Source organism: Zosterops lateralis (assembly GCF_965231275.1).
Source record: "Zosterops lateralis genome assembly, chromosome: 5".
Classification (NCBI taxonomy): domain Eukaryota; kingdom Metazoa; phylum Chordata; class Aves; order Passeriformes; family Zosteropidae; genus Zosterops; species Zosterops lateralis.
In genome coordinates, this window is record NC_139766.1 from 71,111,467 (window position 1) to 71,138,768 (window position 27,302).

Consider the following 27,302-nt stretch of genomic DNA (forward strand, 5'->3'; position numbering starts at 1 on the left):
CCGCCGCCCCCAGGGCGCGTGCCAGCGCCGCGCCCCCGCCGCCCCCCCGTCCCCCGGCCCTTCGCCCCCCCGCCCCCCTCGGGACCCCCGCCCCGCTCCGTCAAACCGGCGAACCGTCACAGCGCCCGAGAGGCGAGGAGAGCCGGCCCGCCGCTTCCCGGTGCTGCCCGGTGCGGCCCCGTCCCGCCGCCGCGCAAGGATGCTGGTGAAGGCGGAGGTCCTGGCGCCGCCCGCCGAGGACGAGCTGCTGCTGCTCGGGCTGGGCTCGCCCGCCCCCTCGCCCTCGCTGCCGTCCAGCGCCGAGGAGGAGGAGGAAGAGGAGGAGGAGGAGGAGGAGCTGCGCGCCGCCCCGCCGGCTCGCCCCGTCGAGGCTCCGGGCGGCCGCGGGCTGCGGCGGGCGGAGGGGAAGCGGCGGCCGGGGCGGTCCCGCGGCGCCCCGCGGGCGGCGCGCACGGCGGAGACGGCGCAGCGCATCAAGCGGAGCCGGCGGCTCAAGGCCAACAACCGCGAGCGCAACCGGATGCACAACCTGAACGCGGCGCTGGACGCCCTCCGCGACGTGCTGCCCACCTTCCCCGAGGACGCCAAGCTCACCAAGATCGAGACGCTCCGTTTCGCCCACAACTACATCTGGGCGCTCACCGAGACCCTGCGGCTGGCCGGGGCGGCGCGGCTCGGTCCCGACGGGGCGGCGGCGGCGGCGGTCCCCGCCGAGGGCAGCCCCTCGCCCGCCTCCTCCTGGAGCGGCGACGCCGCCAGTCCCGCGCCCTCCGCCTCCCCGTACGCCTGCACTTTATCGCCCGCCAGCCCCGCGGGCTCCGCCTCGGACCCCGAGCACTGGCCGGGCCGCTTCGCCCCGGGGCCGCCGCCGCCGCTGCCCCGCCGCTGCCTCTAGTCCGGCCCGGCGCTCCCGGGGCTCCCCCCGCGGTGGCGGCGGCGGCATCTGCCCGCTTCCCAGGGCAGGGCGGGCTGTGGGAACGGCACCTGCCAAACCAAACTTTCCGTCTCTCTCTCGCCGATGTGCACTTTGTCCAGTTTTCCCAGATCTGTCACCGCGGGGCTTTTGTGTGTGTGTCCCCCCCTTTCCCCGCTCCCCTCTTTGCCATCTGTCCCTTATGATTTATAGGCGGGAGGGGGGTGCAAAGCGAGGGGGAAAAAAAAAAAAAAAAAAAAAAAAAAGTAAATTGTTTTGTTAGGGGTCCAGGTTAGAAGTCATTGTATAATTTGTAGGCTTTGTGAGGGCTGAATGCAAGCGTGGAAATTTAGGCTGAACTCTCTATCAAAAGGGAAAAAAAATCGGGGGGGGGGGGGGAATGGGGAAGGATCTCCTCATACATTATTTATTTCGACCTTTAGGGGACAAGGAACTCCCCCCTTCTTTCAGGAGATTAAAAATAAATCAACAGACTGAAAACCTCAACAGACACGGAACATTACAGCGATCAGCCACACACGTGTTCACGTTTATTTATTATAAAGACAGATTTCATGGAAAATATGTATTTTTTGTATAATTTACAGAGTTTATTCTAGTATGTATTTACAGCTGAAGAGCAAAGGGGTTGTCCTTGTGATAAAATATAAATAAAAAGCTCTAATTTTCGTAACTTTGGGTTTGCTGCTTTTTCTACTTTACGTGCCAGCAACTGGGAATTACGAGATTGGGCCTTTCCTTGTCTCTGGTGAAACCAAGGTCCAGCGGGGCCTGATGGCCCTGGGTCCATGGGCAACTCTTTCTTTGGGAAACAGCACTAGAGAGAGAGATAGAGGGAAAGGGAGAGGGAAGTTCAGTGGAAGTTTACTGGTCGTTTACCTTTGGCTCTCAGTAGAGAAGATGCTGATAGCAAATGCAGGATGGATGGATAAAGAGTTGTCACACTTCAGGCCGATGGATTTCACCAAGAAGGCAGTAGGAAATGAATGTTATCGAGGGAAACAAATGCACGGGTTAGAAGAGGAAGAATTTCCTCCCTGTGAGGGTCGGATGAATTCTAGGTCTCAGGCAATTCCAGGGGGTTCGGTTCAGCATGCACAGCACACAGCCGGGGATGTCACTCTGGAGGGGGATGCTGGAGGCCGCCCAGGCCCTTCAATCATCGTCCCCGTGCTCCCGAGAGCACTTTGTGACTTCTGGGTACAAACACTTGGAAATCATTAAAAACCAGCAGAGGCGCCTGAGTGTATTAATTAAATAAAATGCTCAGCACGCGAATCCCGCCCGATGCCCTCCGGACCCTGGGAGCGTGAAACCCGGCCCTCGGAGCGACGTGCGCCAAAGGAAGGGAGTGAAAAAGAGAGGGGGAAAAAAAATAGAAGCCCAAAATGTGTGAAAAGAGAATTAGTGAAATTAGGTTAGGCCAATAAACCGCGCGGGGGCCCCCCCAGCCCCGCAGCCTCGGGCGAGCAGTGCTATCTAGCCTGATCTATTGTTTCCCCCCCTGGCAGGGGGGTTATTGTGTGATAAATAATTCCCAAAAAAAAATTAAAAAAAAAAAAAAAAAAAAAAAAAAAAAAAAAAAAAAAAAAAAAAAAAAAAAAGGGAGCATTTGCATAATCACTGCTTTGATGTGGCCAGCAAGATGAAGCTGTGTTCCCCCAAATCTGCCACGGGCCAGGAGGAACAAAACAAGAGGGAGCCTTTCACGGCGCTGGCGGTGTGTGGGGCAGCCCATGGGGAGCGGGTTTTTCACTCTCACTCGCTTTTAACGACCCCCTTTAATGACTACACTCCAGGAATGCCAAAAAAAGAAGCCGAGCGCTCTCTCCGTCTTTTCTGGTCGGGCCTCATTGTCGTTCCTGGTTTCTCTCCCTCTTTTAAGAGTCACTGGAGTAGGTGCCTTCGGCTTTTCAAAAGGCCGGGACGGATGGGATGCAATTCCCTCTCGGAAACAGGAGGGACATCCCGGGTGGCTCAGCACCGGGACGTTCCCGCAGCTGCTCCTTGCCCAGGTGCGTCATCCCGGAGGGATTTCCCTCCATCCCAGGTACAGACCCCGCTGGCAGGAGCCTTATCGTCCTGCTTGGGCCGTGGCAACGGGAACCACCGTGGGAAAAGGCACACGACGCGTCGGAGAATGATGGAGGGGTTGGAGAGGGGTTTGGGGTGGGAGCCACGCCAGCCAAACCTTCCCTGTTCCCTGGGGGAGGCTGGCCTTGGTTGGAGATGCCCCCGGATGAAAGGGGCCTGTGGACCGGCAGGACTGTGCTGGCAAAAACGGAGTTGGAGAGGCTGGATTTGTCACCTAACCCAGTCACCCTCATCCTGATTTTTCGTTTGAGTGAGGCCAAAACTGTTTATGTCCCTTTCTTGCCCCTTAACTTGAGTTTATTCCTCTCCTTCGTTTCTTTTTTTCCATATATTTCTCTCCTTTCTCTCAGAAGACTGATTTTTGGAGGTGACAGGGAGTCCCCAGAGCCAACTGCAGCCGACCTGGAAGGGGACCAGGAGATGCAAAAGACGGGCAAACACCTCCTTGGATGATGTAAGGAACCTGGGGGTGGTTTCCATGGCAGCCCCTTGCCCCAGAACATGTGTTTATGATCCTTCTGTGTATTGTATTTTGGCATAAAAGCTCCTCTGCGCCGGCAGGGCTGGAGGGGCAGCTTGAAGGCCCCCAGGGGGGTTTACAGCCCTCCTTGGCATAAGAATGGCCACGAGGAGCCAAACCAGCACCCCAAGGGCTGCTGCACGCCGCTTTTCATGGCAGGCATAAATCTGTCCACGTCGTGCCATCGTTAAAGAGCCCTCCCGACACGGCTCTCAGCTGGCTGGTGCATCTTAAACCCGGTTTTCCTAAAGCCTTACTCAGGTGTCTCAGGTTGACCTTCCCCCTGGTCCTGTATTATGTATGGATTTGGCCCACATAGCCCCAGTTCCCGTTCCCCATGGGCAAAAAAAGGATCTTAATTATCTATTATACAGTCAATCCCCTGGCATAAGCAGAAATCCCAGCGGGATCTTTTCTGTAACTTGATGTAGGTTGTTGTCTTACTGCAAGGCAAAGCCTCGTGTTTTAAAGTCTAAGACAGACCCTTTTCTCTGACGAAGCTGACAATGTAAAGAAAATGATATAAGGCTATCCTGCCTTCTACCTGTTATTCTGTAACAGCTGTGCAGGTCCACCAAAATTCTAGCAGCCTGCTCATCCCCATGACCTCTCATACCGAATTCAAATTAAGGTGATGCAGATCTCCTGCCAGATTTAAAATCAAGCCTCTAAAAACTGGAGGGAAAAAAAATCCTTGGAGGGTCACTTTGCAGTGGCCAGGAGGGAACAGGGATGATGCTGGGCCGGCTGTGACACACAGCCGTCCCCTCTCCCTCGCCTCCCCTCCTCCTCCTTTTATTAAAAAGCAGAGAGACCGGCCCAAAGCTGATGGCATATTTACCTTCATGAGTTTTAAAAAAAGTTAATTACCGCTCGGAGCAAGTTGGTCGAGCTGTCCTGAGCTGTCTTTTATTAGTAGTCGCCTTCATTAATTTCCCTCGCTGGATTTGCTGCTAATAGCTGCCTGGTCCTGGGCAGCACAAAGCAGCATCTGTGCCATTGAGCAGAAAAGCGGGAGTCAGGCAAAGGGGGGCACTGGGGGGGGGGGGGGGGGGGGGGGGGCGACGCCGTTTGCAAATCAACCTCTATTAACGTGATGGTCCTGCTCGGAGGGGACGGCAGCCCCGGTAGCCGGCACGACAGTTTGGGCTGCGCTGGGCTGTTGCCGAGGGAGGAAAGGCACCTGCTGCCTGCCGGGGGGATCCTGCCCTCATCCTGCCCCCGCTGGGCGCTGCCTGTGCCGCCCGGGGAACCCCCGGGATGCGGGACCTGCCCTCTACGGGCCCGAGCATCCAGCTCGGGGTTGCCGGTGCTCCGGTCCTGCGTTAAACAAATCGTTAATAACTCGGTGTCCTTCCATGGAAGATACAGTCTGCCTCAGGAACACCTTGGCAGAGAAGTTTGGGATTAGGGAACGGGATTAAGTTGTGTTTGTCCCGGCGGGGGGGTGGTGCTGGGGGCACGGCGGGCTCGCACGAGCTGGGGCAGCGGGAGGCTGCAGAGGCCAACAGCCCCATCTGCTCCCGCTCAGCCGGGGAACAGGAGAAATGATTTCATCCGAGTGGAAGAAAGGAGGGTGGCGTGTGTCGCTCCCGGGAGAGGGGTGAGAGCGGCACGCTGCCGCCAGCTTCCTCACAGAGCTGGGGGAGGCACTCTTGTGCCGGGGCTTCCCTAAGGCGGCAGGTGACAGCAGCAGGCACCCACACCTTGCTGCAAACATCCCGGCTCTGGTTAGTGGGAAGGAGACGCCGAGGGAGCTGCTGTGTTCTTCCAAGCAGAAGAGATGGGGCAGCACGAGCTGTGGTTCCGCACTTGCTGACGTGAGGCTTTCCCCTTATTCCCCATGAATAGCTGTGTCTGGTGAAGGAGCTGCGCCTAAATCCAGCAGCTGGGCTCCGGAGGCAGCTGATGCCGGGTTTATGGCAGCGGGGTCGTGCTGCCTTGCGTGCAGGGGCTGCCCCACAGCTGGAGGGGTCACCCCGTGCCCGCTCTCTGCCAGCCAGAGCGGCCCGGGATGCTGCGGCTCGGAGGGAGAGGGAGGAAGGCAAGCTTGGCTCGGCCCTGTATTGTCGGGATAACTGAGGAGCTCCCTTTCCACTCCATCTTTTCTATGAAAAATTCCCCGAAGTGCTCCACAGAGTCATTAGTTATTGGCAAACGAGGGAGAAAATCATTCTACCTGTTAGCAGGCTTTGGTTGCATCAGCCTGTTCCCTGGATATCTAATGTACTAACTCGGATACACAAGCACGACACGCAGCCAGCTCCTTTCTCTGCCTTTCACCTGGATCCCTGCAGAAAGGGAAGGAGGCAAAATCTCTTCAGGCAAATACCCTCCCTGAAGGACAGGAAAGTGTGTCACCACCATAACAAGCAGGCCAGGTTTGTGCCTGACTTACAGTAGCACTTGCACAGAGCGTAAACTCAAGTCCTGGAGTTTAGGCAAGAGAAAAAAAGGTTTAATGTTTCCTCAAGCGTGATGTCCCTACAGTTCATATTTCACTGTCCCAGCACGACACAGTTCCACTCATTTTGCAGAGACTGGACCTCACTGGTTATACCGAGTATTCAGGTTGAAATTTGGAGAGTGTTACATTTAATCGAGCCCAAAAAAGCATCTTGGTAGCAAGTTACTCAATACAAAGCACTGAATCTCCCATGAAAACTTCCAATTTCTAATTTAAAAAGAAAAAGTATTCCCGATGTCTCAGTTAGTTCAAATTACTTTATTCTGAAATCAGAGGAAATAACAGCAATTCTTTTTGTCAGTATCTCTAAGATGAAATTTACAGCCAAAATATTAAATTCTCCATCCTCAGAGTCAACTCTTTATTTTCTCAATAATCCCCTATTTATACCACAAACATGAACCAGTAATTCAAACTCTGTGTGTTTGGACCCGTGTGCATCCCAGTTCTTCAGGCGATGAAGTTGTAAATCCATGATTTCCAAGCTCCGGATGAAGACAGAGTGCCTGAAACATCTGAAATTGTGCCCAATCCTGTGAAGAGTAAGACCAGTAGAATATGATCCTATGTCTGTTTTAACAGGGAACAGGACAAGCTGATCCTTGACCCTAACTTTTACCTGTGAGTAGCTGTAACTTTAGCTGAGGTGGCAAAATATCTCCTAAAACCAACAAAAGAAACAAGCGACTAGGTGGAGATATTAGGAAAAAAGCAAAATATTAAAATTTCACAGGGGTGGATTTATTCGGAAGCAAGTCTAAATAAATTTTCTTTCTCTTTCTTTGAGCACGAAGGAGCTGATTGGGTCAGGGGTCCCAAAGCTGCGTGTGCTGTGGGAGCAGACACGGCGGGGCCGGCTGCCGGCAGGGCATCGGGACACTTTGTCCTGCGGAGATTGTCCGGGAGGTTTTGTTTTGGTTTTAATTGTCTCTATAGAGCAGGGAAAGCTTCTGCAGAGAGGCTTTAACATGGCATCTCCGCCGCCCATTAATTCCCGGGATCTCGCTAACTAGCTTTGTTCGCCCTCCGGAGCCCGGCGCTCGCCGGCCGGAGCACGGAGCTATGTGAGCGCGGCGTTTGTCACTCAGTCAAAGCTGGCATTTCCCCACTGCCGAGGACAAGGCCGGCCTTTATTGGCTGCATAAGATAACCGGGCTTAATCTTCCCAGTAACACGTGAGTTTCCATGTATCACTTTAATCTGCGAGACACTGAGGCCGAGTGTCCCGTCACATGCCGATTTCACTGTTGTGTGAGCCGGCGACTGCCCAGCTCAATGATGGATTGTTCGCTGGCTCTTAACAACAGGCAAGATGGTGAATGCCCTGGGGTGACAGACAGTGTGCAATGGGAACGGCCGCAAATCTGATGGCCTGGTTCAAGTTCACCTGACAAAGCTGGAGCAGTCTGCGAGCAGCGCTCGGGAAAGGATTATTCACACTGGCATTATATTTTTGAATGCATTTTTCTCCCCGCACAGCTGCGCAGCTCCCCAAGACTGAAGGTTTATGCACCATAATAAAGAGATTTAATTTTTTTTCTCTCTCTCTTCCTTCTCCCTCTTTACACCTAGTTCTAATCAGTTGGCCCAGGGATAGGGCATCTTTCCAAACAACTCGGCACAAACATCACCTAGAAAACAATAGCATTGCTAAAACGCGGGGACAAAAGCCTAAAAACCTCTGCTGGCTGCAGAAACAAAAGGGGATGGTTTTGTTAAAGCAAAGTCTGTTGGGGACCCATCTTTTTGTGGAACTTTGACACTGTGCTCCTTTCTCATTGAGAAAATCTCCCCAAAGAAATGAGCCCAGCACTGTGGGGCAGCAGGGCTTTGGAAGGGGAAGCGGAGGATGGGAAATAAAAGCAGCTTTTTTTGGGACAGCCTGCTCCCAAAGAGGTGTAGGGTAAAACAGTATCCAGCCCATGGGTTATTCTGTGGACTGACCTGTGCCAGTCTAGGCCAGCAGCTCCACCGAGGGCCTTGTCAAAGACAGGCAGCTGCAGATCTCGTTGCACTCCACGTGTTGATCATTAAAGAAGTAGTAAATTCCCTTCTTCCCGAAGTTGGAGCGTGAGACGTCTTTGCTATTGAGGGAGTGGATCTGGGGGTCTGTGAGGTAGATGAGGCCTTTCCCGTTTCCTGTCACCCAGCCTGTGGAAGAAGTGGCACATCCTGATATCAAACACCACAGCCTTTGTATTACCACACTCAGGACTCTCTGCCTGGCATGGCCTCCGCTCTGTCTATGTCACCTCAGTGATTCCCAGTTTGTTTCCACCTACAGCTGCAAAAGCAGAACCCTAGGAGACACACAATGGATTTTAATTAAATGAATACTCCAAAGATACCTGTGGGTTAGAAGCTGAGTGTGAAAGGCTCATCACTGTCATACACACCTTGAAGGTCGACAACGACATCAGTGCCGTTGGAGAACTCGTAGGAGAAGTGGCCGTAAGCCAGCCCGTACTCCGTGGCTTTGTACTCGTTCTTCACTACCTTGGTGTTGTTGGACAGCTTCACAAACTCCCCCAGGATGTAGGGCTCCACACTCACACACCCTTTGATGGTTCTGTCCTCCAGTATCTGAAAGGAGACAGCCTTACTGCTACTATAATTGACCCAAGACACCCCTCCTTGGAATTGCTTACAGGACATTTCTTACCAGGAGCACTGCAGAGGGGATGTAAAAGATTTGGGTGGGGAGCTTCTGCTCATACAGCCTCTTGTTGAACTCTGTCACGTAGTACTGGGCGGTCATTTGTCGCTCCACGTCACTGAAATGATGGAGGAGTCCTTTTTCCTCTTTATATTCCTTCCCAACATACCTAAACAAAAGGAGAATGTCTGGAGTGGTGTTTCTTCTGGATGCTCTGATACAGAAACATCACTGCAAAGCAGAACTCATCAGAAGCAAATCCACCTGTGGGTGATGCATTTAAAATGGCTGTGATTATAATTGGGTGGAATTCTTTTATTTTATATCTCACAGAGGTGAAAAATTATCCATCAAATCCTGGGATGGGGGGTTCATAACAGTGGAATGTTTAAACTCAACTCTTAAGCCTGAAGAGAGACCTGACTCAGAGGTATTAAAATACTGTTCTCCATCCATAATAACTTATAAGCCACTTCTAGTCATGATCTGAACACTGCAATTAGGTGTTAGAAGATGACAGTAAAGCAGCTTTTCCTTCCTAGAAATTAAAAGGTAGAGTTACATGGAGTGGTGGGGAAGATTGCCAAAATGTCCAGCACATTTGGGAACGACATAAAATATTCTTGCTACAGCAAATCTTACCAGGCAGTTTTTATCCATATTTACAAAGAAGCAGCATTGATGAACACTTTGTTTCAGAAATCTGCTAGGTCCATACCTTCCCAGGCTTTCTTCTTGGTGCAGGAAGTGTATCCAAAAGGCACTCCTCTGCTTGCCTTCCTTGGCCACGTTCAGGTAGTCCCCAATGAACACAGCTGTCTCCTGGCCTGTCCACAGCCCAGATTTCTTGGAGTATTTCAGAAGAAGAGCAGCTACAAAAAAGAAAATGTCACAGGTAAAAGGGAGAAATCCACAGGACTGCTTTGAGCCTGTGCTGAGGACTGGCTGTTATTTATGATTAACTTAATGATCATTATCTTAAGCAGTTTTCAGGGATGGCATGTGGATTCTGAACTAAAGTAATGGGGTAGAAAGCAATAAAAAATTAAATCCCAATAAATGCTGACTAAAATACTGTGTTAAAAAGCCTGAGTCAAGCTTGTTCTCTGTGGAGGCACATGCTGCTGTGTGGGAACTCACAGTACGCTTTGTGAAGCTCTTTGGCCCTAAAAATCCCAGTAGGCATCAGTCTCTGGACAAGCCAATTGTGCTCCACCCCTGCCAGAAGCTGCTTGTAATCATCATCCCTCAGAAACCGAGCGTCCAGGATCTCTTCCATCACTCTCCCAGGCGTGAAGGCAAAACCACTTCCCCTTGGGACTGAACCTACAGGGGAGCTCGTGGGCATCTGTGCTGATCTGATCCACGAACTCGGAGAGGAACTGGATTGTCTCTTGCTGCTGACCACATCCTGAGACTTCTCTTCATCCTCTTCTGTAGCGGCACAGTCAAACTGCTTGGTTGTGGATATCTTTTCCGGGGAGGGCAAAGCTGTTGGCACTCTGGGAGTTGCTTCACGCTTTGGAGTCAGTGCTGTAGGATAATTGTTTACTAAGTCTCCCACACTGATGAGCTCAAATTCAGTGTCATCTAGTGTTTCTGCCTGAGGGTCAACTTGAGGCACTTGGAGAGATCTGCTCCCCTGCATGGCAGATTTCCTCACCCAGTCACACACAGAGGAGTCACTGCCCGTTTTTGGCCTGATGTTTGTCGATGGTACAGAAGTGCCCCTGTTTTGGGGGGGCTGTGCCTCAAACGAGGGATCCTCAGTGCTTTCTGCAGGTTCTCTTGGTGAGTGGACCCACTCCGAGTGACCAACGCCTCCCTCCCCGCTGCTGTCCTTGGTCCTGCAGCTCAGCTCCTCACAGGAAAAGGATTTCTCCTCCTCCTGCCCTGTAGGAGGAACAGAGTAAGAGACGGAGAGGGAAGGAAACTCATTGTTCGAGCCCTTTGCTTTCTTTTCTGAAGAGCTCCTTCCATGGTGTCCTCCCTCCTGCAGCTCCTCTCCACAGAGAGACTCCTCCTCCACCACGCTCCGTGATGCACACCCCTTTAAGGAATGCTGAGGAGACCCCCCACAGCCACGGAGAGGCTCCCGAGGAGCAGGATGCCAGGCTCTGGGAGGTAATGAGCACAAGGGCACATCTTGACCATTTCCAAGGGATTCTGTGGTGCAGCACTGCTCGTCCACTGCGCCCGTCTCCCCTTGCTGCCTGTCCCTGAGAGACTCTCTGCTGCTGTTACAGCCTAGCTCCTCCCAGCTGGAAGAGGAACCAGATTTAGACAGCTTGCACCAGGAGTTCTCAGAAGTAGTGCTTTGACTCCTGTTTAGCCCTCTGCTGAAAACGTAATTTCTGCTGTTTATTTTAATTTCTAATGGCTCAATCTCTTCTTCAAATGAAATTTTCATCACACCGGAGCCAATGCCTCGATTTCTTTGGCCACTGAGTCCCTCTGAGGGGCTTCCTGCTGTTGGTGAGCTCAGGATTTTCACAGCACCTCTCCTCTGGTGAACTGTGTCTTCAGCAGTACACACAGTGTCCATGGTTTTGGTCTCCGTTCTTAAGGTTGTGATACAAGCTCCCACCTGGATTTCTCCCAGTGTGGCTTTACTAATCCTGCAAGTTTTTTCAAACACTTGGCACACTGACAGGTGATGCTGGGAATGCTTGGCAAGGATTTTCTCAAAGCTGGTTTCCCCTTGCAGGACAGGTTTTTGCACTGAGCCCTTATAACTGTCTGGGACGTAGGACCTGGCATCGGAATTCTGGAAGCTTCCCACTCGAAGGTGCCTCTTCACGGATGAGATCAGAGACATGATCTCTTTGGCAAGTGTCCCTTTATCCTCCTCCTCTGGATATAAGGTGCTGTAAGAGTACAGCTTTCCCAGGGCTTCCCTGCACAGCTGAGTGACCTCCTGGAGCTGCTGGCTCTCTCCATAGAGCCATCGGTGCACGGTGGCCAGACAGAAGGCAGCTTTGATGAAACTGTGCAGCTCCTGCTTGCTGGTGATGGCACTCTGCTCCCCCTTGGTCAGGAGCCCGATCTCAAAGGATTCTTTGGCCTCAGACAAGTAGAACTCTCTCTTTTCTGGGGGACAGTCCTTGGAGTGGCTGTAGGACAGCAGGCACATCCCACGGATGTTCTGGGAGGGGATCAAAGAGGAATGAATGAATTAAAAACGTGTTTCTTTCCCTTAAATGATTTGAGGCAAAGCTTGGCTCTAACTGCCTGCTGCTATATTTCCTGGAGGAAATAAACTTCCTCTTTTTTTTCCTCCTTTGGAATACAGCTGTAGTTCTAGGAGAAGCAGCACTCCCAGGGCTCCAAAGCCCATCCTCACTCTGTGGATAGCTTTCCCCGCTGCAGTTCGGAGCAACGTGTACCCCATATAACCAACCAAACCCTCAACACAGACATGATACCCTGTCTGAAAGCCATGTCAGAGCCAAATTTAGCAGCCTGGACTCTTCCCCTGCACAGATCCCGCTTCCAGAGGGAGGAGCAGCACTCACCACGGCCGTGAGGACAAACAGGGGGGTGTACTGGCTGTAGGCAGCTGCCAGCTTGCAGGCCTCAGCTGCTGATAACAAGCGGTGGCTGAACTCCTGAAGGAGGCTCTGAGGAAATAAAAAAAAAAAAAAAAAAAAAAAAGAAAAACCAAACATGAGGAAAAACCTCAACTCAAGGGCTTGATTTACAAATGTATAGGGCCTGGTAGGCAGGGACAACCAGGTCTTAAACAGCAGCCTGGTCTGTTTCTGCAGGACCCTTTTTGCTAAGGTTTACCATGGATATGTCACTTTTGACTCTATAAATACTCTAAATGTATGCACTCTATAAAATACATTTTATAAAATACTCTTAATATATTCTTTTCCCTGAAGCCAAGCACTCTCCCATCTAGGTGCTACCAAACTTCACAATGGAAGTTTCTTCAGCCCTCTCAGCACAGGAGAGGGAAATGTGTGGTGAATTTGAGACGACCTGAGGAATCCACGCACACAAACCCCAAACCGAGTCTCACCAGGTCAATGTCAGCATTGGTTTTAAAGTGTGCATAATCCTGCTCATTCATGGAAGAAAAGATGTCTGCCATAATGCCCAAGGATGTGGCAATTCCCTGAAAGAGAAATGAAAAATTTTCCTGGTGGGTTTTTTCCCCCTGTATTTTGAATTTTACTGCTCTGCTGCATAGAATGTGCCAGAACAACAAGAAAACAAACACATAAACCAGATCCAAAGAGGAGCATGGCTAAGAAATTCAGAGATGTTATCTTGGTACAGTTTTATTAATTTCACTTGATGGAAGTGTAATCTGGAAGACCTGATGCCACCTAAGGGCCTGCCTGGCCAAATAATTAAGAAAACCAGGTATGCTTCCACAAAATTCACTGCAGAGTTCCCTACTGATGCTGAAATGGAGCACAGAAATGTTCTGAGCTTGAGGTCAAGCTTTAAGACATGGCAGACAAGAGGTGACAAGGTCTGGGTTTGTGGGATATCTAATGCTGGGGTCCAATTACAAACCCTCTCCAGGCATCACCTGAGGACTTGCCAGGCTTGGGCTCACATTCCTATTTAGCTATGGACACATGGTGTGACTGCTGCTTCACCTCCAGTGGCAAGATTAGTGCTGCCCAGCCTCACAAAAGTGCTAAGGACAGGCATGGTGGCTTTGTGAGGTGTTCAGGTCCTGCAGGGCCATGCGAATCCATCATCCACTACAGCCAGCACAGCCCTGCAAACAGATGCGCTTGGGGGAAAAAAAATCAGTTCTAATCCTAAGAAATTGCTAAAAATCTGTGGCTGCACTCTGGAATTAGTCTGTCCTTGTGGGAGGCACCAGAGGCATCCTTGGGGATGGGTCACTTCAGATGGTTCTGCTTAATGAGAAGTATTGCTTTCATCCCCCTGCAGGGAAAAAGGAGCGCGGGTGAGGCCATGCATGCACGCGGAAACAACGTGGAATACAGACTTTGTGCTGCCTGTTAACCCTGGCTGAGGTGTGTAATTGAAACACTGCTGCTAAAGGAAACAAAAGCTAAGCTGGAGTGATTACTGGGTCGGCAGAGGGATGCAGAGTGGAAAGGAAATGCTACCTTTTTATCTGGTTGAGGAAGTTTGAAGTATCCCACGACTGAAGCCCAGATCAACTCTGCTGCCTCATACCACATCCCTGAAACAAACCAGAAAAAACAAACAGGCACTGAGCAGGTCACTGCCAAGGATGGCTTTCCATAGTTTATTTTACACCTTGTGTCCTCAGGACAGGATAAAACCACACCCTGGCATGTTTTGCTTAAGTGACTCTGACCATTTATGAGTTTCCTTTAGTTTTTGGCTGTGCATAAGCACCCACTTTGTCCTCATAAATGACTTCAGCTCCACAGTCATATGGAAGGTTTGGTGTCTCAAACCAAAAACACAAAATGAAGGCTGCTGCCTAAAGTGCCAAGCCCTGAATACAAAAGTCCCTCCTGCTGAAAATGAGGGATTTTCTTGTCTCGAGAGAGGATATTGCTGGGATGTCCCTGTGATAAACTACCGCCTGCCTTTGGGAATAGGGAATCTGGGACAACTGTTAGCAAATACAGAGTGGCATAGGAAAAAGGGAACATTTCAGATTGTTCCTTGGCTTCAGGCGAGATTAGTAATAAAATGATAATTTCTGCACTATATTTACTTGGTACATGGCTCCAGGCCCTTGCAGCAAAGAGATGGGTATGCAACTCGTCCTCTGTGCCTGTTTTATGGCTATAGGGTGTTCACCACAAGCCAAAATTCTGACACAGGCCTAGTGTGACATTTTAAAGGGGAAAAAAACCCAGGGGGAAATCTTGAGTGGAAGCTTCTAGAAGAAAGCCGTACCAAGCTTCTGCAGAATCTGTCCCCTGATTTGCAAGCAGACCGCCTGGACAAGAATCCGATCGCTCTCCACAGCGTATCGCCAGGTTCCTGCAGGAAGAGTAGGAAAACTCGGCATAGTTTTATAGAAAAATAGAAAAATATTCCTGTCATTCTAAGCTTCCAAGGGTCACCTGCATCACAGCAAACTGCCAGGATTCTCTCCCTTGCATGGAGGCCCTTTCCATATGACAATCTCAGCTTCCCATGGAAAAGAAACCAACAGAACCCTGAACTGCCTCAATTTTCAGTCGTATAGCAACCTGAATACACCCACTAAAGAAACCCTGAAGAAAGGAAAATAAATCCTATAGAATAAAGTATCTATTTAGTCTGTAAGATTAATAAGAATGTGGAGGATGAACATCACTCCAACAGTCTGGATTTTTGAGGGGACAGAGTTGTCTTAGTTTTCTACATCACTCAGTTGCTTGACATTGCTCCACAGGTTAACCTTCTCCATTCAGAATATTTTCCCACCCAAGTTAAGGTATACAAGGATGAAAGATGGAAATTTCAAAAATAAAGTGATGTTTCCACATCTTTGGAGAGAATGGTGAAGGAAAAACAAGTATGATGTGAGGAGTCATTACTGAGGTTGGTTTGGCTTTTTGAGGCTGGTGTAACTGTTAAAATCGGGATCAAAAATTGGACCAAAGTAGCAAGTATGAAGTGGGAAAAGGAATTTATACACACCTGTTGCTCCGTTGTCATTAATCAGGCTGCTTAGGATATATTCAGCTTTTAAAAGTTTACCTGAGTGAAAATTAAAGCAAAAAATGGATAGAAAATGAACATAAAAATGTATTGTGGCATGACATGAATAAAAATATTAATCAGGCATCACCTGCACAGAGAACTGCTGCTGTTCACAGCCAGAAATGCATGTGCCCCACCTTCTGCAACGTGAAATTGTGAATGTATCTTTTTTACTGTACATATGACACGTTCCTGGAAGATTGTTGGGATTCCCAGCTCTTATTTCCCTCCCAGAAGAAAGTAATCTAGACTGCTTCCTTCAGCAGCAATGCTTCTAGGTTCTGTCCCAAGGAAACGTGGGCTTTGGAAACCTCTTTAGGTGTGACTGGGGAGCGGCTTGACATCCCACCATGTAAAGCACAGCCACAGGAAGATGTGTTAAAAATCCTTCAGGTGTTGTGAATGTTACAGGAATGATGGAATTTCATTTTTTTTATCCTGGAGGAGTTGTAATCTGCATTGTTTGCATAGCCAAGTGGCCTCACTGAAAAAATGAAAAGCAGGTGGGACAGTGTCGAGAAAATGCCAGGATTCTAATTTCCTTTTCCAAGGCCCTTGGTCAGGAGAACAGCAATTCAGATACCCCCGTTTGAAACCAGCAGGGAAGATTTGTTAAGGAACAAAAGCTCCAATTAGTATTTTCCACACCCTTTCACAATTTTCTCTCCTGCTCTTGGCTCTGAAACCCTTTACACCGGCCCCTTTGTGCTAGCGAGAGGAGCCGGGAGGGCTCCAGGGGGCCGGGAGCGGGAAATGTGTTTGGGAAGATGGCACCAGGGAAGGACCGAGCATCCCTGTCACGAGCCAAGTGTCCTCCCTCCCGTGGGGCTGCGGCAGGACCCGGGGCAGGGCGGTACCTGCGTTGACGGCCAGGCGAGCCTGGCGGATGAGCAGCTGCGGGCTGATGGGAGCGCCGGGATGCAGGCGGTGCAGCCCCTTGGCGATTCGCAGCAGCCGGCTGGAGGCGTCGATCCAGTACAGGAAGCGGTCAATCAGGAACACCACGGCCGTGGCCGTGGCGCTATCCCTCGCTAGGATGGAGGCCTTCAGATAAGCCTGGAAAAAAAAAAAAAAAAAAAAAAAAAAAAAAAAAAAAAAAAAAAAACGCAGGCGTCCTCAGGAAAACTCACCTCCGGCGGCTCAGAGAGCTGGGAAATGTTCTGCTTCAGCAACTCTGTTCCTCACCCCGTTTTCATTTCAGCAATTACTTGAAAAGGCGGGGGTGAGACTGGGAAGGCTGGATATGGCTGGATAGCCATTGCCCTATTTGGAGCTCAGGCCATCCACTCCGTACACCACAAACGGGATAGGAATCCAATGTTTCCCCCCTGCAGGCCACCCTTAATGACAACTAAGTGTCTGTGAACTCTCCTGGGCTCCCACAGCAGATGAACCATCGCACCCACATGGGGAGCTGTCAGAATTCCTGAGATCCTTGCTGTTAACGCGACAGGAGGGCAGCAAGGACAGCCAGAGGAGACACACAGCCTCATCACAGATACAGGTGAGGACCTGGGGACTGTTTACCAAAAGCCCATCACTTCCCATGCTGGGCCTGGTATTCCTCTCGGTGGAGTGAGGAGGTGCTCCACACACTGACACCCAGGAGATTACTTTTCCAGAGATGATTGCCAAGAAATCTTTGTCCAAATCCCCACCAGAGCATCAAGCAGCACCCTCAGAGGTGTGCAGGAAGAAGCCCATGTCAGTCTATGGCCCCTATCCATGGCAAGCATTTCCCAGCTTGTCTGCACTTCAGCAAGGTGGATCTGTACAAATTTCCTTTTTTTTTTTTTTTTTTTTTTTTTTTTTTCCTCAGCCCGAGTTGGATTTTCTAAGAGGATGGCACTTGAAAAGGATTCCTGAAGGTCCTGCAGGCACAGCTCCGCTTGTGCTGGCCAACAATGGAGGAATCCCCTCTCCAAGCACCTGTAAATTGACACTGCAAACCAGCCATTCCAAATGCTCATCAACAGGCCATATATTTAAGCACAGAGCATCGCCTAATCTATTTTTTTTCCCTCCCCTTCTTCCTTTAATAGATCGCAGCACAAAAGCCTGAGAGAGGGTGACCTACCAAACAAAAGGGCCTTTGAGTTCCTAGGAAAAGTAGACTTGGAGGAGGATGGAAGGAATCCAAGTGGCCCTATTATTTCCACTTGCACTAATTAGACATTTTTCTGTCAGCTATTGAGCACTGCTGAGAGGCCAAACTCACTGAATTAATTTCTAAAGTGTTTACAGAAGTTTGCATCTGTTTGTGTCTCTTCAGGAGGAAAATAAGCACTTCAATAGCATTGTGGAAAATCTAAACGAAGCATCCTATTCTGAAGGGCTTGGCAGTCTTGCAGCTGCATAATTTAACTCCCTGCTCAATGCCGAAACCTCTTGTGTCCCTCTCCAAACCCAAATGGACACAAAATGTAGAAAAGTCAAGCCAGGGGGAGAAACTGGGCTCTTTTTTTTTCTTTCTTTTTTTGGGGGAGGCAGGGCCGCATGCTGTGTGGCACACAGCGACGCGGCTCCGTGTCACCCTCTGTGGCGACGTCCCCACCCCGTTCCGAGCGGGACACCGAGAAATGAACACCCGCTCCTTTCATTCCCTGCCAACTCGTGTGGCTGGAAAATTCCTCAGCACCTCCAGCGAGCGCACCCGAGCCGTGCTCAGGGACTCTTCCAGAAACACCACTCCAACAGGAACCGGGGCAGCGGCTCCCCGAGCCAGGGAAAACCCCTCTGGCTCCCAGGATGGCTCAGCCTGCTCCATCACGACCAGAAGCTGGCAGCCTACACAGATTTACTCACTTTCTCTATCGTTTTAGGCGTATCCAGAGAGAGAGAGGGAGAGGGGGAGAGAAAGAGCGAGGTGGGCGCGCACTTTGTTTTCACATCTGTGCCCACGACGTGAAATGGATCCGCCTAATTGAGTTTAGGGCACAAAAGGGAACCTCGCGGCTGGGAAGTGGAATCAGGTGGTGGGAGAATTAAATTTGCGCCGGATTTCTATACACGGACCATTGGGGGAAATGCAAAGCAGCCTTTAGTGAAGGGGCTTCGCCTTAATGTCGCTGAGTGGGAGGGTGTGCGGTTCGCATGGCTCCCCGCATTAGCGGGCTCGGCTCCTCCTCACGCCGGGGCCGAAGTTTGGGTCCCAGCTTTGGGTTCAAAGCCACGACGCCTCCTTTGCATTGACAATGGGGCCGCTCCCAAGAGACGGGAGAAGCTCAGAACCGGGGCCATCTGGCACTAGGACGGGCAGGAAAGCGTCAAAGGGAAATTATTGGTGCATAGTAAATGAGGATGAGGAGGAGGGGAAGGAAATAGAGGGAAATCTTTATGTGGCAGCTGATGTAAGAGGAATTACAAGCCCAAATAAATGAAATATTGATTTAATCCACTCTCTCGGCCCTCTTTATAAAGCCAAGATCCCAGAGGCAAGCCCTCCTCCACAGCCTGCAGGCTCAGGAGGATCCCCTTTGGAAAAACGCCTCTACAGACAGCGTGATTAAAAGCAGGGGAAAGAAAGATTTAATTTTCAGTGTGTCCCCCCCACACACACACACTTTTGTGGACGCTCAGGACTTCTGCGTTTGCTAATATCCACTTGTCTCAGACTGGTTCAGTCCTAGTTTCACTCGAGACTGCAGCCGAGGTTTAAAATCTTCTTTTAAAAGCCACAAAACTAAGAGCGGCCAGCAAAGAATTTCAAATTCCACGCACAAGGTAGGAGCGTCTCAGGCAGGCACCTACTTCCAGGTGCTTTAGCCCTCTCCCAAGAGCTGCTCCTCGTTAGCACTCCACTGAACCCTAACAAACTGCCCGATTTTCTCTCCCCCTGTCAGATTAAACACGCGGCCACAGCGGCGATGGGTTGGGCCGCAGCTTTTCCCCCCCGTTACCCCACGCGCCGCCAGCAAAGCCCGTCTTTGCCAGGGACCAAAGCCGCTGTCACTGAGCGGGACTTCTCTATCAATCCCTGCCTTTGAGCTGGCAATCAGAGCCCGCACCGCAAACAGCAGGGAATTAAGGCTCCCGGTGACGGGCAGGAGAAAAAGCATGTCTGGAGGTCCAGGCTGACACACGGGACGGTCACACGGAGAATCGCTGCAGCTCCCGGACACTTCCCTGTCGGCTCAGAGCAGATGAGGATTCTCCCTCATCCCGAAGCTGCTAATGATCTCAAGTTATTCGTCCTGCAGGCAGCGGAGAGTTGGGAATTCAAAGGCGGCAGCAGCGTTAGGTGCGTTAGGAGCAGTTCAAAACGCCACAAACTGGGGCAGCTTTTGCAACCAACCTCATCTTGCTTCGGCAACTGAGGAGGTCCTGGAGTGGGAATATCTCCTGATTTCCTCAAGGAAAAAGAACAGCAGCATTTTGTGATGAGGACAGAAGGAGAACTCCTAAAGTTCCCAGGAAGCTGCTTGAAGTGGGGTTCCTGGGGGCCTTGTGTCCAATAGGGGAGCAATGATTTGGGGGACCATGGTCACATACAGGGTTCCTGCTCTTGATTAGTACCAAAGACAGAGAGGTGCCACAATCACTTCGTGGCTCTGGTTTGTTCTGGACCACTTATGAACTATCGTGGCACATTAAAAGGAGATATTTTAATACCTAAATATGGCAAAACCGGTGACAGAACCCCCCCCCGAGAGAGCAACAGCAAGTCCATTATCGACATCTAAAAATATAAGAGACTCTTCCCTGAATCCATGTCCTCAAAACATCGATGCAATTGAGAAAAGATAATCTCAGGAATACAACATTCGAAGTTGTAGATACCCCAGGGAGGTGCCCTACCCATGAACAAAGTGAAGTGACAGCCCAACACACACCCAGGATCCAGCTCCCCTTTTTAAATTTTTATTTTATTTTATTTTATTTTTTTTATGGTCCACATAAATTCTACTGTGGTTTTCTCACACAGGCAGCAGAAGGCAGAGTGCTCTGCAGCACCAGGGCAGTCACCTCGGACGGCTGAGGCTCCTCTGCCTGCACCTAATCTCTGACACTTCTCACTTACAAAGGCCCCGGGAGGCTGGGGTGCCGCGATTCCCTCCTGGTTTGAATTCATCCCTCACATCACTCTCCGTTTCACTGGGATCACCCAAGAAGAGCTCTTAGCAGGCAGGTAGCAAAAGGTCAGCCTCAACAACCGAGATCCCAGGGCTACGATTCAGGGCTTTAATTCTCCCATTACCACACCCACAGTTAGGAGGAGGAGAAAACGAAATCCTCGGCCCCGGCTTTAGCTCTTTTTCAAAGGCTCCCAGCTCCTCAGCGCCACACACACACCTACAGCAGCTCGGGCACGTCTCTTGGAACGGGTTCCCTAATGGCAATCTATCAGTACCTAATTAGCCAAGGGCTGCAGGGCCTTATTTTCCACCCTTTTCAATATTCCCATTAAATCCCAGGAGATGCCGTGCTAGCAGGGCCAGGATCCATCCACAGCAGGGAGCACGGAGCCAGCCTGCACAGCTCCCTACAGAGGGACCAGAGTAGCTCCACTCTTGAAGGCTTTTCCTTTTATATTCCCATTGTCCCAGCAGATCCTGGTCCGTGAATGAATACAGGAATTACTGATAGGTAGGACAAAAAAGAAGGAAACCCCCACATCATCACTATGGGCTTGCAAACGGGAAAAAAAAATAAAATAAAATAATACGCAGCATGAATCATCCCAGAAGAGAACTATGCGTGTGCACAGAGTTGTCCTTCAACTAAAACCACAGCAGGTTTTTTGGGATCAAAGCTTCCGTGGCCATGGGCATGTTGCCCTCTATTGGCTGCTCACCGAGCATTAGGCCAATTCCATCTCTTGGGAAAGCAAAGACCTGCAGGGAGGGCACCCCTGGCAGCCTCCCTTTGGGATCTCTAGGCCCATTCCCAACCCCACAGCGCAGGCGGTATTTAGAGAGGAAAAATAATCCCTCCTTCTTTATATCCCTGCCAGCAAGGGTGCTGTGACAATTCCGAAAAAAATAAAAAATAAAAAAATTATCATCCCAGTGTTTCCCAGTTTTGGCTTTGGATACAGATGTTGGCTATCACCCTTCGAGCCTTAGTGCAGATTCCCACCGCGGAGGCTGCAGGAAGGGCTTGGTTTGCTACCTGAAACCTGTCAGGAAAACGTGGAAAACAGTGCTTATTGAACTCTGGTCGCCTTTGGGGGGTGAATCCCGGAAAAAGAAAAAAAATCCTAAAATTCAAACCAAACCCTGCACTTTTTACGGGATGCATAGGGGCATCCCCCAGCAAGGACGAAGGAGAGCACTTAAAGAAGCTTAATTTGCCTTCCTGGTGTGCCGAAGGAGCTGCCGGCGAGGCGGATCCAACTTTTTTAAAGTGCGACAGCACCGAGGCAAACCCTTGAAGCCTAATCCGCTTACTGCCTGTGCCGGTCTCATGGAGCTTTTCACCCCCGCCCCGGAGCGAGGCATCCTCATCCTCACCGAGAGCGCCGGTAGCCAGCGCTGCCTCCCTCACCACCGCCAGAGTGTTATGGTAATGAAGCGCCTTTCATTCATGGATCTCAAAGCACTTTTTAAATGTAATGAATTACGGTTTATGAGCTTATTCTAAGCGTGGCAAATTAAAATAAACAGAGAGGGAAAATTTAAAAGGGTTGTTGTTTTTTTGGGTTGTTTTTTTTTTTTTTTTTGGTTTTTTTTTTTTTCTTCTTTTTCCGAACGATAAATCGATAAAGACTTCTATTTTTTTTTTTTTTTTTTTTTTTTTTTTTTTTTTTGTCCTTCAGGGAATTAAATTATCCTTCTGTCCCTCATGCCAAAAAAAAAAAAAAAAAAAAAAAAAAAAAAAAGGGAAGAAAAAAAAGTTGCTCACACTTTTATCTTTCCTCATCATACTGTAATCACTTCTCTTCAGCTTCATTTCCCCCCCAGCTTTTTATTCAAAGAACTGAGGCAGCCTTTGCTCTGTCTTTAAATTTTATTTAAAATAAAAAAGAAGGGGGGGGAGAAGGAATGGATGAAGGGGAAAAAAAATCCCTTTTCCTGACTAATACTAATAATGCAGGTCAAAATGTCAGTCTATCTACAATTAAATGGAAAACAAAAAAGGTTTTCCCTTTTTCCCATGGTACAATGGCGCTGGAATATAAATTACCGATGAAGATGAAATAATACTTCAAAGCACATGGAGAAAGGCAGCACAACGTTTACAAAGTATTTTCCACCGCGGGATGAAACATTGGAGACAACGGCAACCAATGGACTTCAGGGGGTGTGAGTGAATAGCCCAAAACTAGCACGGAGGAGGATTTGAGGTCCCTATAGTCCCTGACCCCACGATAGGCTTTGTTTAACAACGGCAGCTGCAGTTATCAACAGATGTTTCAGCAATAAATAATTGGTATCATCCCAGAAAAGACCCATCTACCTGGGGAGAGGGCATAATGCTGCAAACGCTGCTCCACTATTAGAGCCGCATTAATCTCCCATCTAGCCAGGTCTCGCGGGGAGTTTGCTGCAGGTGTTTATCCCGGGAGGGAGCACACAAAACGCTCCAAAGTTAGAGAGCTGCGCTGGAATTGTAAAGGAGGTCGACCTCCGCCATAAATTTCTGTCCGAGGCCACACACACCAAAGGGAGAGAGAAAATAAATACCCGAGAGCAGCCACTCCCCGCCCTCCCCGGGGAAATTCAGGAGCCCGGCGATGTGGGGACGCTGGGGCTCCCACTCCCCAGCCCTGCAGTTGGCTTTGCTGAACTTCTCCCTGCTCCTCCACGCTGCTCAGAGGAATCCACATCGTTCCCAAAGAAAACCTGCTGGCCTCGCTGAGGCAGGACTCTGAGGTCTCCTGGGCAGAGGAGTTGACAACAGGCAGGAATGGGAAGGTGTTGGTTTCAGACATGTACCACAGGAACAAATCCCCCATCATAAAATTCACAAACCTCATCTTTATCCCTGTCCTGGCAAAGGGATAGCCCTTAGCCCAGATATTACATTTACCATGGAAAAAAAGGTGTCCTCTATTTGCCACGTGTCTGACATATCTCTAGGAAAATCAGAAAAGCAAAAAGCAGTCCACATGTCTTTCTAATCTTTAAGCTCAAACTCATCACCTTAAGGGATGGGATCCCCAAGGACCTTTGGGATTCTGCCACTCCTTACACAGCCATCCTTTACTCACGGGAGAAATCACATTGAATCCTTGCCTTTCCTGCGTAGGTTTTGGCCAGCTTTGGTCCTTAAAGGGATTCTATAGTGTAATTTTATTGAAAACAGAGCAGGTGATGATTGTGCAAGCCCTACTAGTTATCCTTACGACCTGCTTGCAAAGCAGAATTAAACGAGGCACAGCAGCCTTGTCAAATTCGTGGGTTTAAAAAAAAATTACACGAACATTTGGCATTTTAACGTTATTATAATGCCAGTTCTTCAGGGAAGAGGGAAGCATTACCTTAGTGGGAACAGAACCAGAACTTTCCTGTGAAACCCCACCCCTGATCACCCCAGCGGGACATTTTACACCACGGGAGTGTCGAACTTCATACCAGCAAGTCAGGGAGCCTGGCGCTGATCATATCTTGCAGGTTTGTTTTGTCTTCTGGGCCGAGGTCTTGTTTGTACTGCCACCTCTCCGGCACAAAGGGCCACTTCATTTCCTTGGCCGCCTCCAGGAGGCTCCTCAGCTCCTCAGGAAGCAGAGCTGAAAGGGTCAGAGAGCAGGTGAGGATATTGCAGCAGGTTCAGCACTCACAGCACCAATGTCTCAAAAAAAGCCTTCTCCCTACTCGCTTCCAAGGGCTCCTTGTCACCAGCCTTGTGGGGAGGGAAGGGGAGCGGGGCTGCCATCCGTTCCCCTCGGCTGCACTGCCCTCCAGGTAAATGGGAGCCTCCAGCCATTAAAAAGGCTTTTAGCAGGAAGCGGTGCCGGCTGGTGGCTGCCTGGGCGTGAAGAGCTGCTCCAATAGAGGCAGGAGGGAACCTGTTCCCCTGTGTGAGGAGAGGACAGTGGGGTCAATGGCACAGGAGATCTATCCCCCTTGCCGAGGTGACAGTGGCAGAGCCATCCTGGAAAGCCACTTATAAACTGGGAGATCAACCTGGACCATGGATAGCAATCAGACAGAAATCTAAAGGGTTATAATGAACATTAAGGACAAGCTCTGGAGGAGTTTGTCCCTCCTTGCTCCCTCTTCATACTGGTCCTAAGCCACTCCATCAGCTTCTGTTGGCTCTCCAACCTGATCCAACTAAGGATGCAACTGCTAGGAGCACACAGCCAGAGATTTGGGCTTGGATCTGTCCCTTCCTTTCAGCCACAGCCCACATCTCATTTTCCTTGCAACGGGGGTATGTGGATATGCTGTGCCGTGCTAACCACTCGGCTGGGCAGCCTCTCTGGCCAATAAAAGTGGATTAACAGAGATTATTGACCAGATGGGGTTAATGGTGATCATCAGCTGCAGATCTGGCCCCTTCTGGCCATTAATCCCCTGAAAAACCCCTGCTCAGAGACCATCACCGCTTTAACGAGGCAACGCAACAAATGCATTGCTACATATTTTTTAATCAATCCTTTATGCAGGGACTCTGGAAAATGAACTTCATAAGGATATTTACATGATTCATAGGTATGGTTTTCCTGGGGGAGAAACAGGAGGTTGGATATTTAGAGCCCTCCTCCAAAAAGTCAAGTTTACAATGTTAGCGCATTTTCCAGCCCACATTTTCTCACTTGTTGCCGTCCCAAGGAAACATGAGGTTTGGAAATCTTCCTGTTACTCATCCTGGGTTAAAGTTTCCTTGTCCTTCCGAAGTGGTGCTTGAAGGTGCCAAGTGCCAGAGCTGACAGGGAGAGGAGGCTCTGCTCCCACCGTCACACTTGTCACCGGAAAATCAGTGCAGGAGCAGAGATATCCACTGGGATATTCATCTCATCACAAGGAATGTAAAACTATGGACAGAAGGACTTATCTCCTATGTAGAATAGGGACGATTGAACTTCCTAAGCCTTTTCCTAAGGAAGATCCAGTTCCAAGGACAAGAGTTTACCCTTGTAACTGAGAGCTGTTCTCAACGCTGGCAATATAAACTCATTAATTAACGAAGGCTGAATGGGCACAGAAGTGGACTGGAAGTATTTCTAGCCTAAAAAAGAAATAAAGAAGAAATCCAGACCCACCCAACACCACCCGTTCTGCCTCTTGGAGTGAGATAAAGACGTGCTCCTCCTCTCCCCTCTCCCCACCATTTCTGTGGATTTGGCTTCCAGTCCTTCTTGCCGCAGGTCTGAGAAAGCCGAAGGGGAACAAAGGCAGCCCCGGGAGGAGAGGGGGGCGAGGAAAGCCCCTCGGGCCCTGCGCTGGGAGAGTCTCCCCGAAGCCGAGAGCCGCCGACCTGCGGGGCCCTTGCCTTCCTTCCCCGGGCAGAGAGCCCCAGCAGTTATTAATGTCGCTGTCACCACCCCGCTGCTGGGTATTTTTCTTTCAGCTGATGGGAACACGGCCCTCGGAAAAGCCCGAGCAGCACTTGGGGCTCTGATCGCCCATTTCCTGAAGCAGTTTACCTGAAGGACCGTGTCCAATCGAGTGATTATAAGGGCACTGATTTACCTTATCTGGAACTAAACTAATTATTTCTCATACTTTGTGGTATTTAATAGGAGAAAAGGAGGGAGGAGGATGAGGGGGGTAAAAGCGCTACCTGATTAGGAGTTCAAGAGCCTATTCTGCGGAGCCATAATAAAACTTAAAAAGAATTTGCGACGAGGAAACAAAGTACCCTTTGTTGGGAACAAAAGAAGAAGAGAGAAAAATCTTCCAGTATCCATAACAGAAACCTACACGCCACCCTCCAGCGCAAACAGACTTAGGTGCTTCAGAAAAAAAGGCAGCTGACCTCCCAGCAAGAACAAGGATGGTCGGAAAAACATATTCTCAACGGCTCCGCGCCCCGGGACAAACAAAGGGTTTTAAAGATCACATTAACGTTACGGCCGAGCCACTCAAGCAAGGCAAAACCAAACATTATTAACACCGAGCTGGAAAACGGGCAGCGCCGCAAATGTGTCACGCGAAGGGAAACCTTAATTTCGTTGGAATTAAGAAATAATAAATCGGCGCTCTTTTCACAGCGCCGCGGCGATAGCGAAATAGCTGCTGGTTTCCAGCAGGTAACGTCGGCATTAAAACAAATGAGGGATACTTTTATTACACCTCTCGCTAAACGCTGCTTCCTTTCCTGGTTATTTATTCCGGCCTTTAGCCAGCATGGATTTTCCTTTCAAGAGGGATATTGCAAAGGTGGGGTGTTTTTTTTGTTTTTTTTTTTTTTTTTTTTTTGTTTTTTTTTTTTTTCTTTTCTTTTCTTTTCTTTTTTTTTCCTTGGACACCACTTACAGAGGTCACACACATTTTACAAGATAAAGATTCGGGCAATGAGCTCTTTAATATATGAGAAGCTGACAAACAGAGAGGGCCCTCCCCCAGTTCCTATGAAAGGAGAGGAAATATGTGCCCTTATTCAGAAGTTGCATCCTTTTTTTCCTTTCTCTCTCTCTCTTTTTTCTTTCTTTCTTTTTTTTCTTTTTTTTTTTTTTTTTTAATAACTGAAATTTATGTGCATCAGCAAACTTTTGGGCATTGTTCTCCCCAAACTAAACTGTTCCTTACAGCCTCATGTTTACTGAAGCTTAAAATTAGAACTGACAGCAATTCACTGCAACAAAGTGGACTTCTTTCCCCTTGCCTGCCCGCAGCCCGCATCCCATTCACGGCCTCGAAATCCAGGCATCTCTTGACATTCATCTGCCCGGAGAGGAAAAATAGGGCAGGGCGCCGGCGGAGTCTTGCCGCCTCTCCTGGGGGAGAGCTCACCTTGGCACCGCCGGTATTCCCGTTCCTGCCCCTCGCCCGTGCCGGCCTTTGCCGCCAGGAGCGTGTCCAGGGCCCGCTGGCACTCCTGCAGCAGCACGGCCACGGCGCTTTGGTTATACATG

General features: G+C 49.8%; 2 protein-coding genes across 2 annotated transcripts; one reads left to right on the forward strand and one right to left on the reverse strand.

Moving 5' to 3' along the window:
* Positions 1 to 199: 199 nt before the first annotated feature.
* Positions 200 to 1,200, forward strand: NEUROG2 (neurogenin 2; the record flags this gene model as incomplete). Its single annotated transcript, XM_083861105.1, has 1 exon — positions 200 to 1,200. One exon carries the CDS (start codon positions 200 to 202, stop codon positions 893 to 895), a length of 696 nt encoding a protein of 231 aa, XP_083717231.1. The 3' UTR covers positions 896 to 1,200.
* Positions 1,201 to 6,284: 5,084 nt separating this feature from the next.
* ALPK1 (alpha kinase 1) lies at positions 6,285 to 27,301 on the reverse strand (the record flags this gene model as incomplete). Its single annotated transcript, XM_083861379.1, has 14 exons — positions 6,285 to 6,548; positions 7,960 to 8,166; positions 8,412 to 8,598; positions 8,678 to 8,840; positions 9,390 to 9,543; positions 9,812 to 11,816; positions 12,187 to 12,291; positions 12,699 to 12,794; positions 13,774 to 13,850; positions 14,543 to 14,629; positions 15,275 to 15,334; positions 16,195 to 16,393; positions 23,854 to 24,008; positions 27,181 to 27,301. 13 exons carry the CDS (start codon positions 27,299 to 27,301, stop codon positions 7,970 to 7,972), a joined length of 3,606 nt encoding a protein of 1,201 aa, XP_083717505.1. The 3' UTR covers positions 6,285 to 6,548; positions 7,960 to 7,969.
* Position 27,302: the final 1 nt, after the last annotated feature.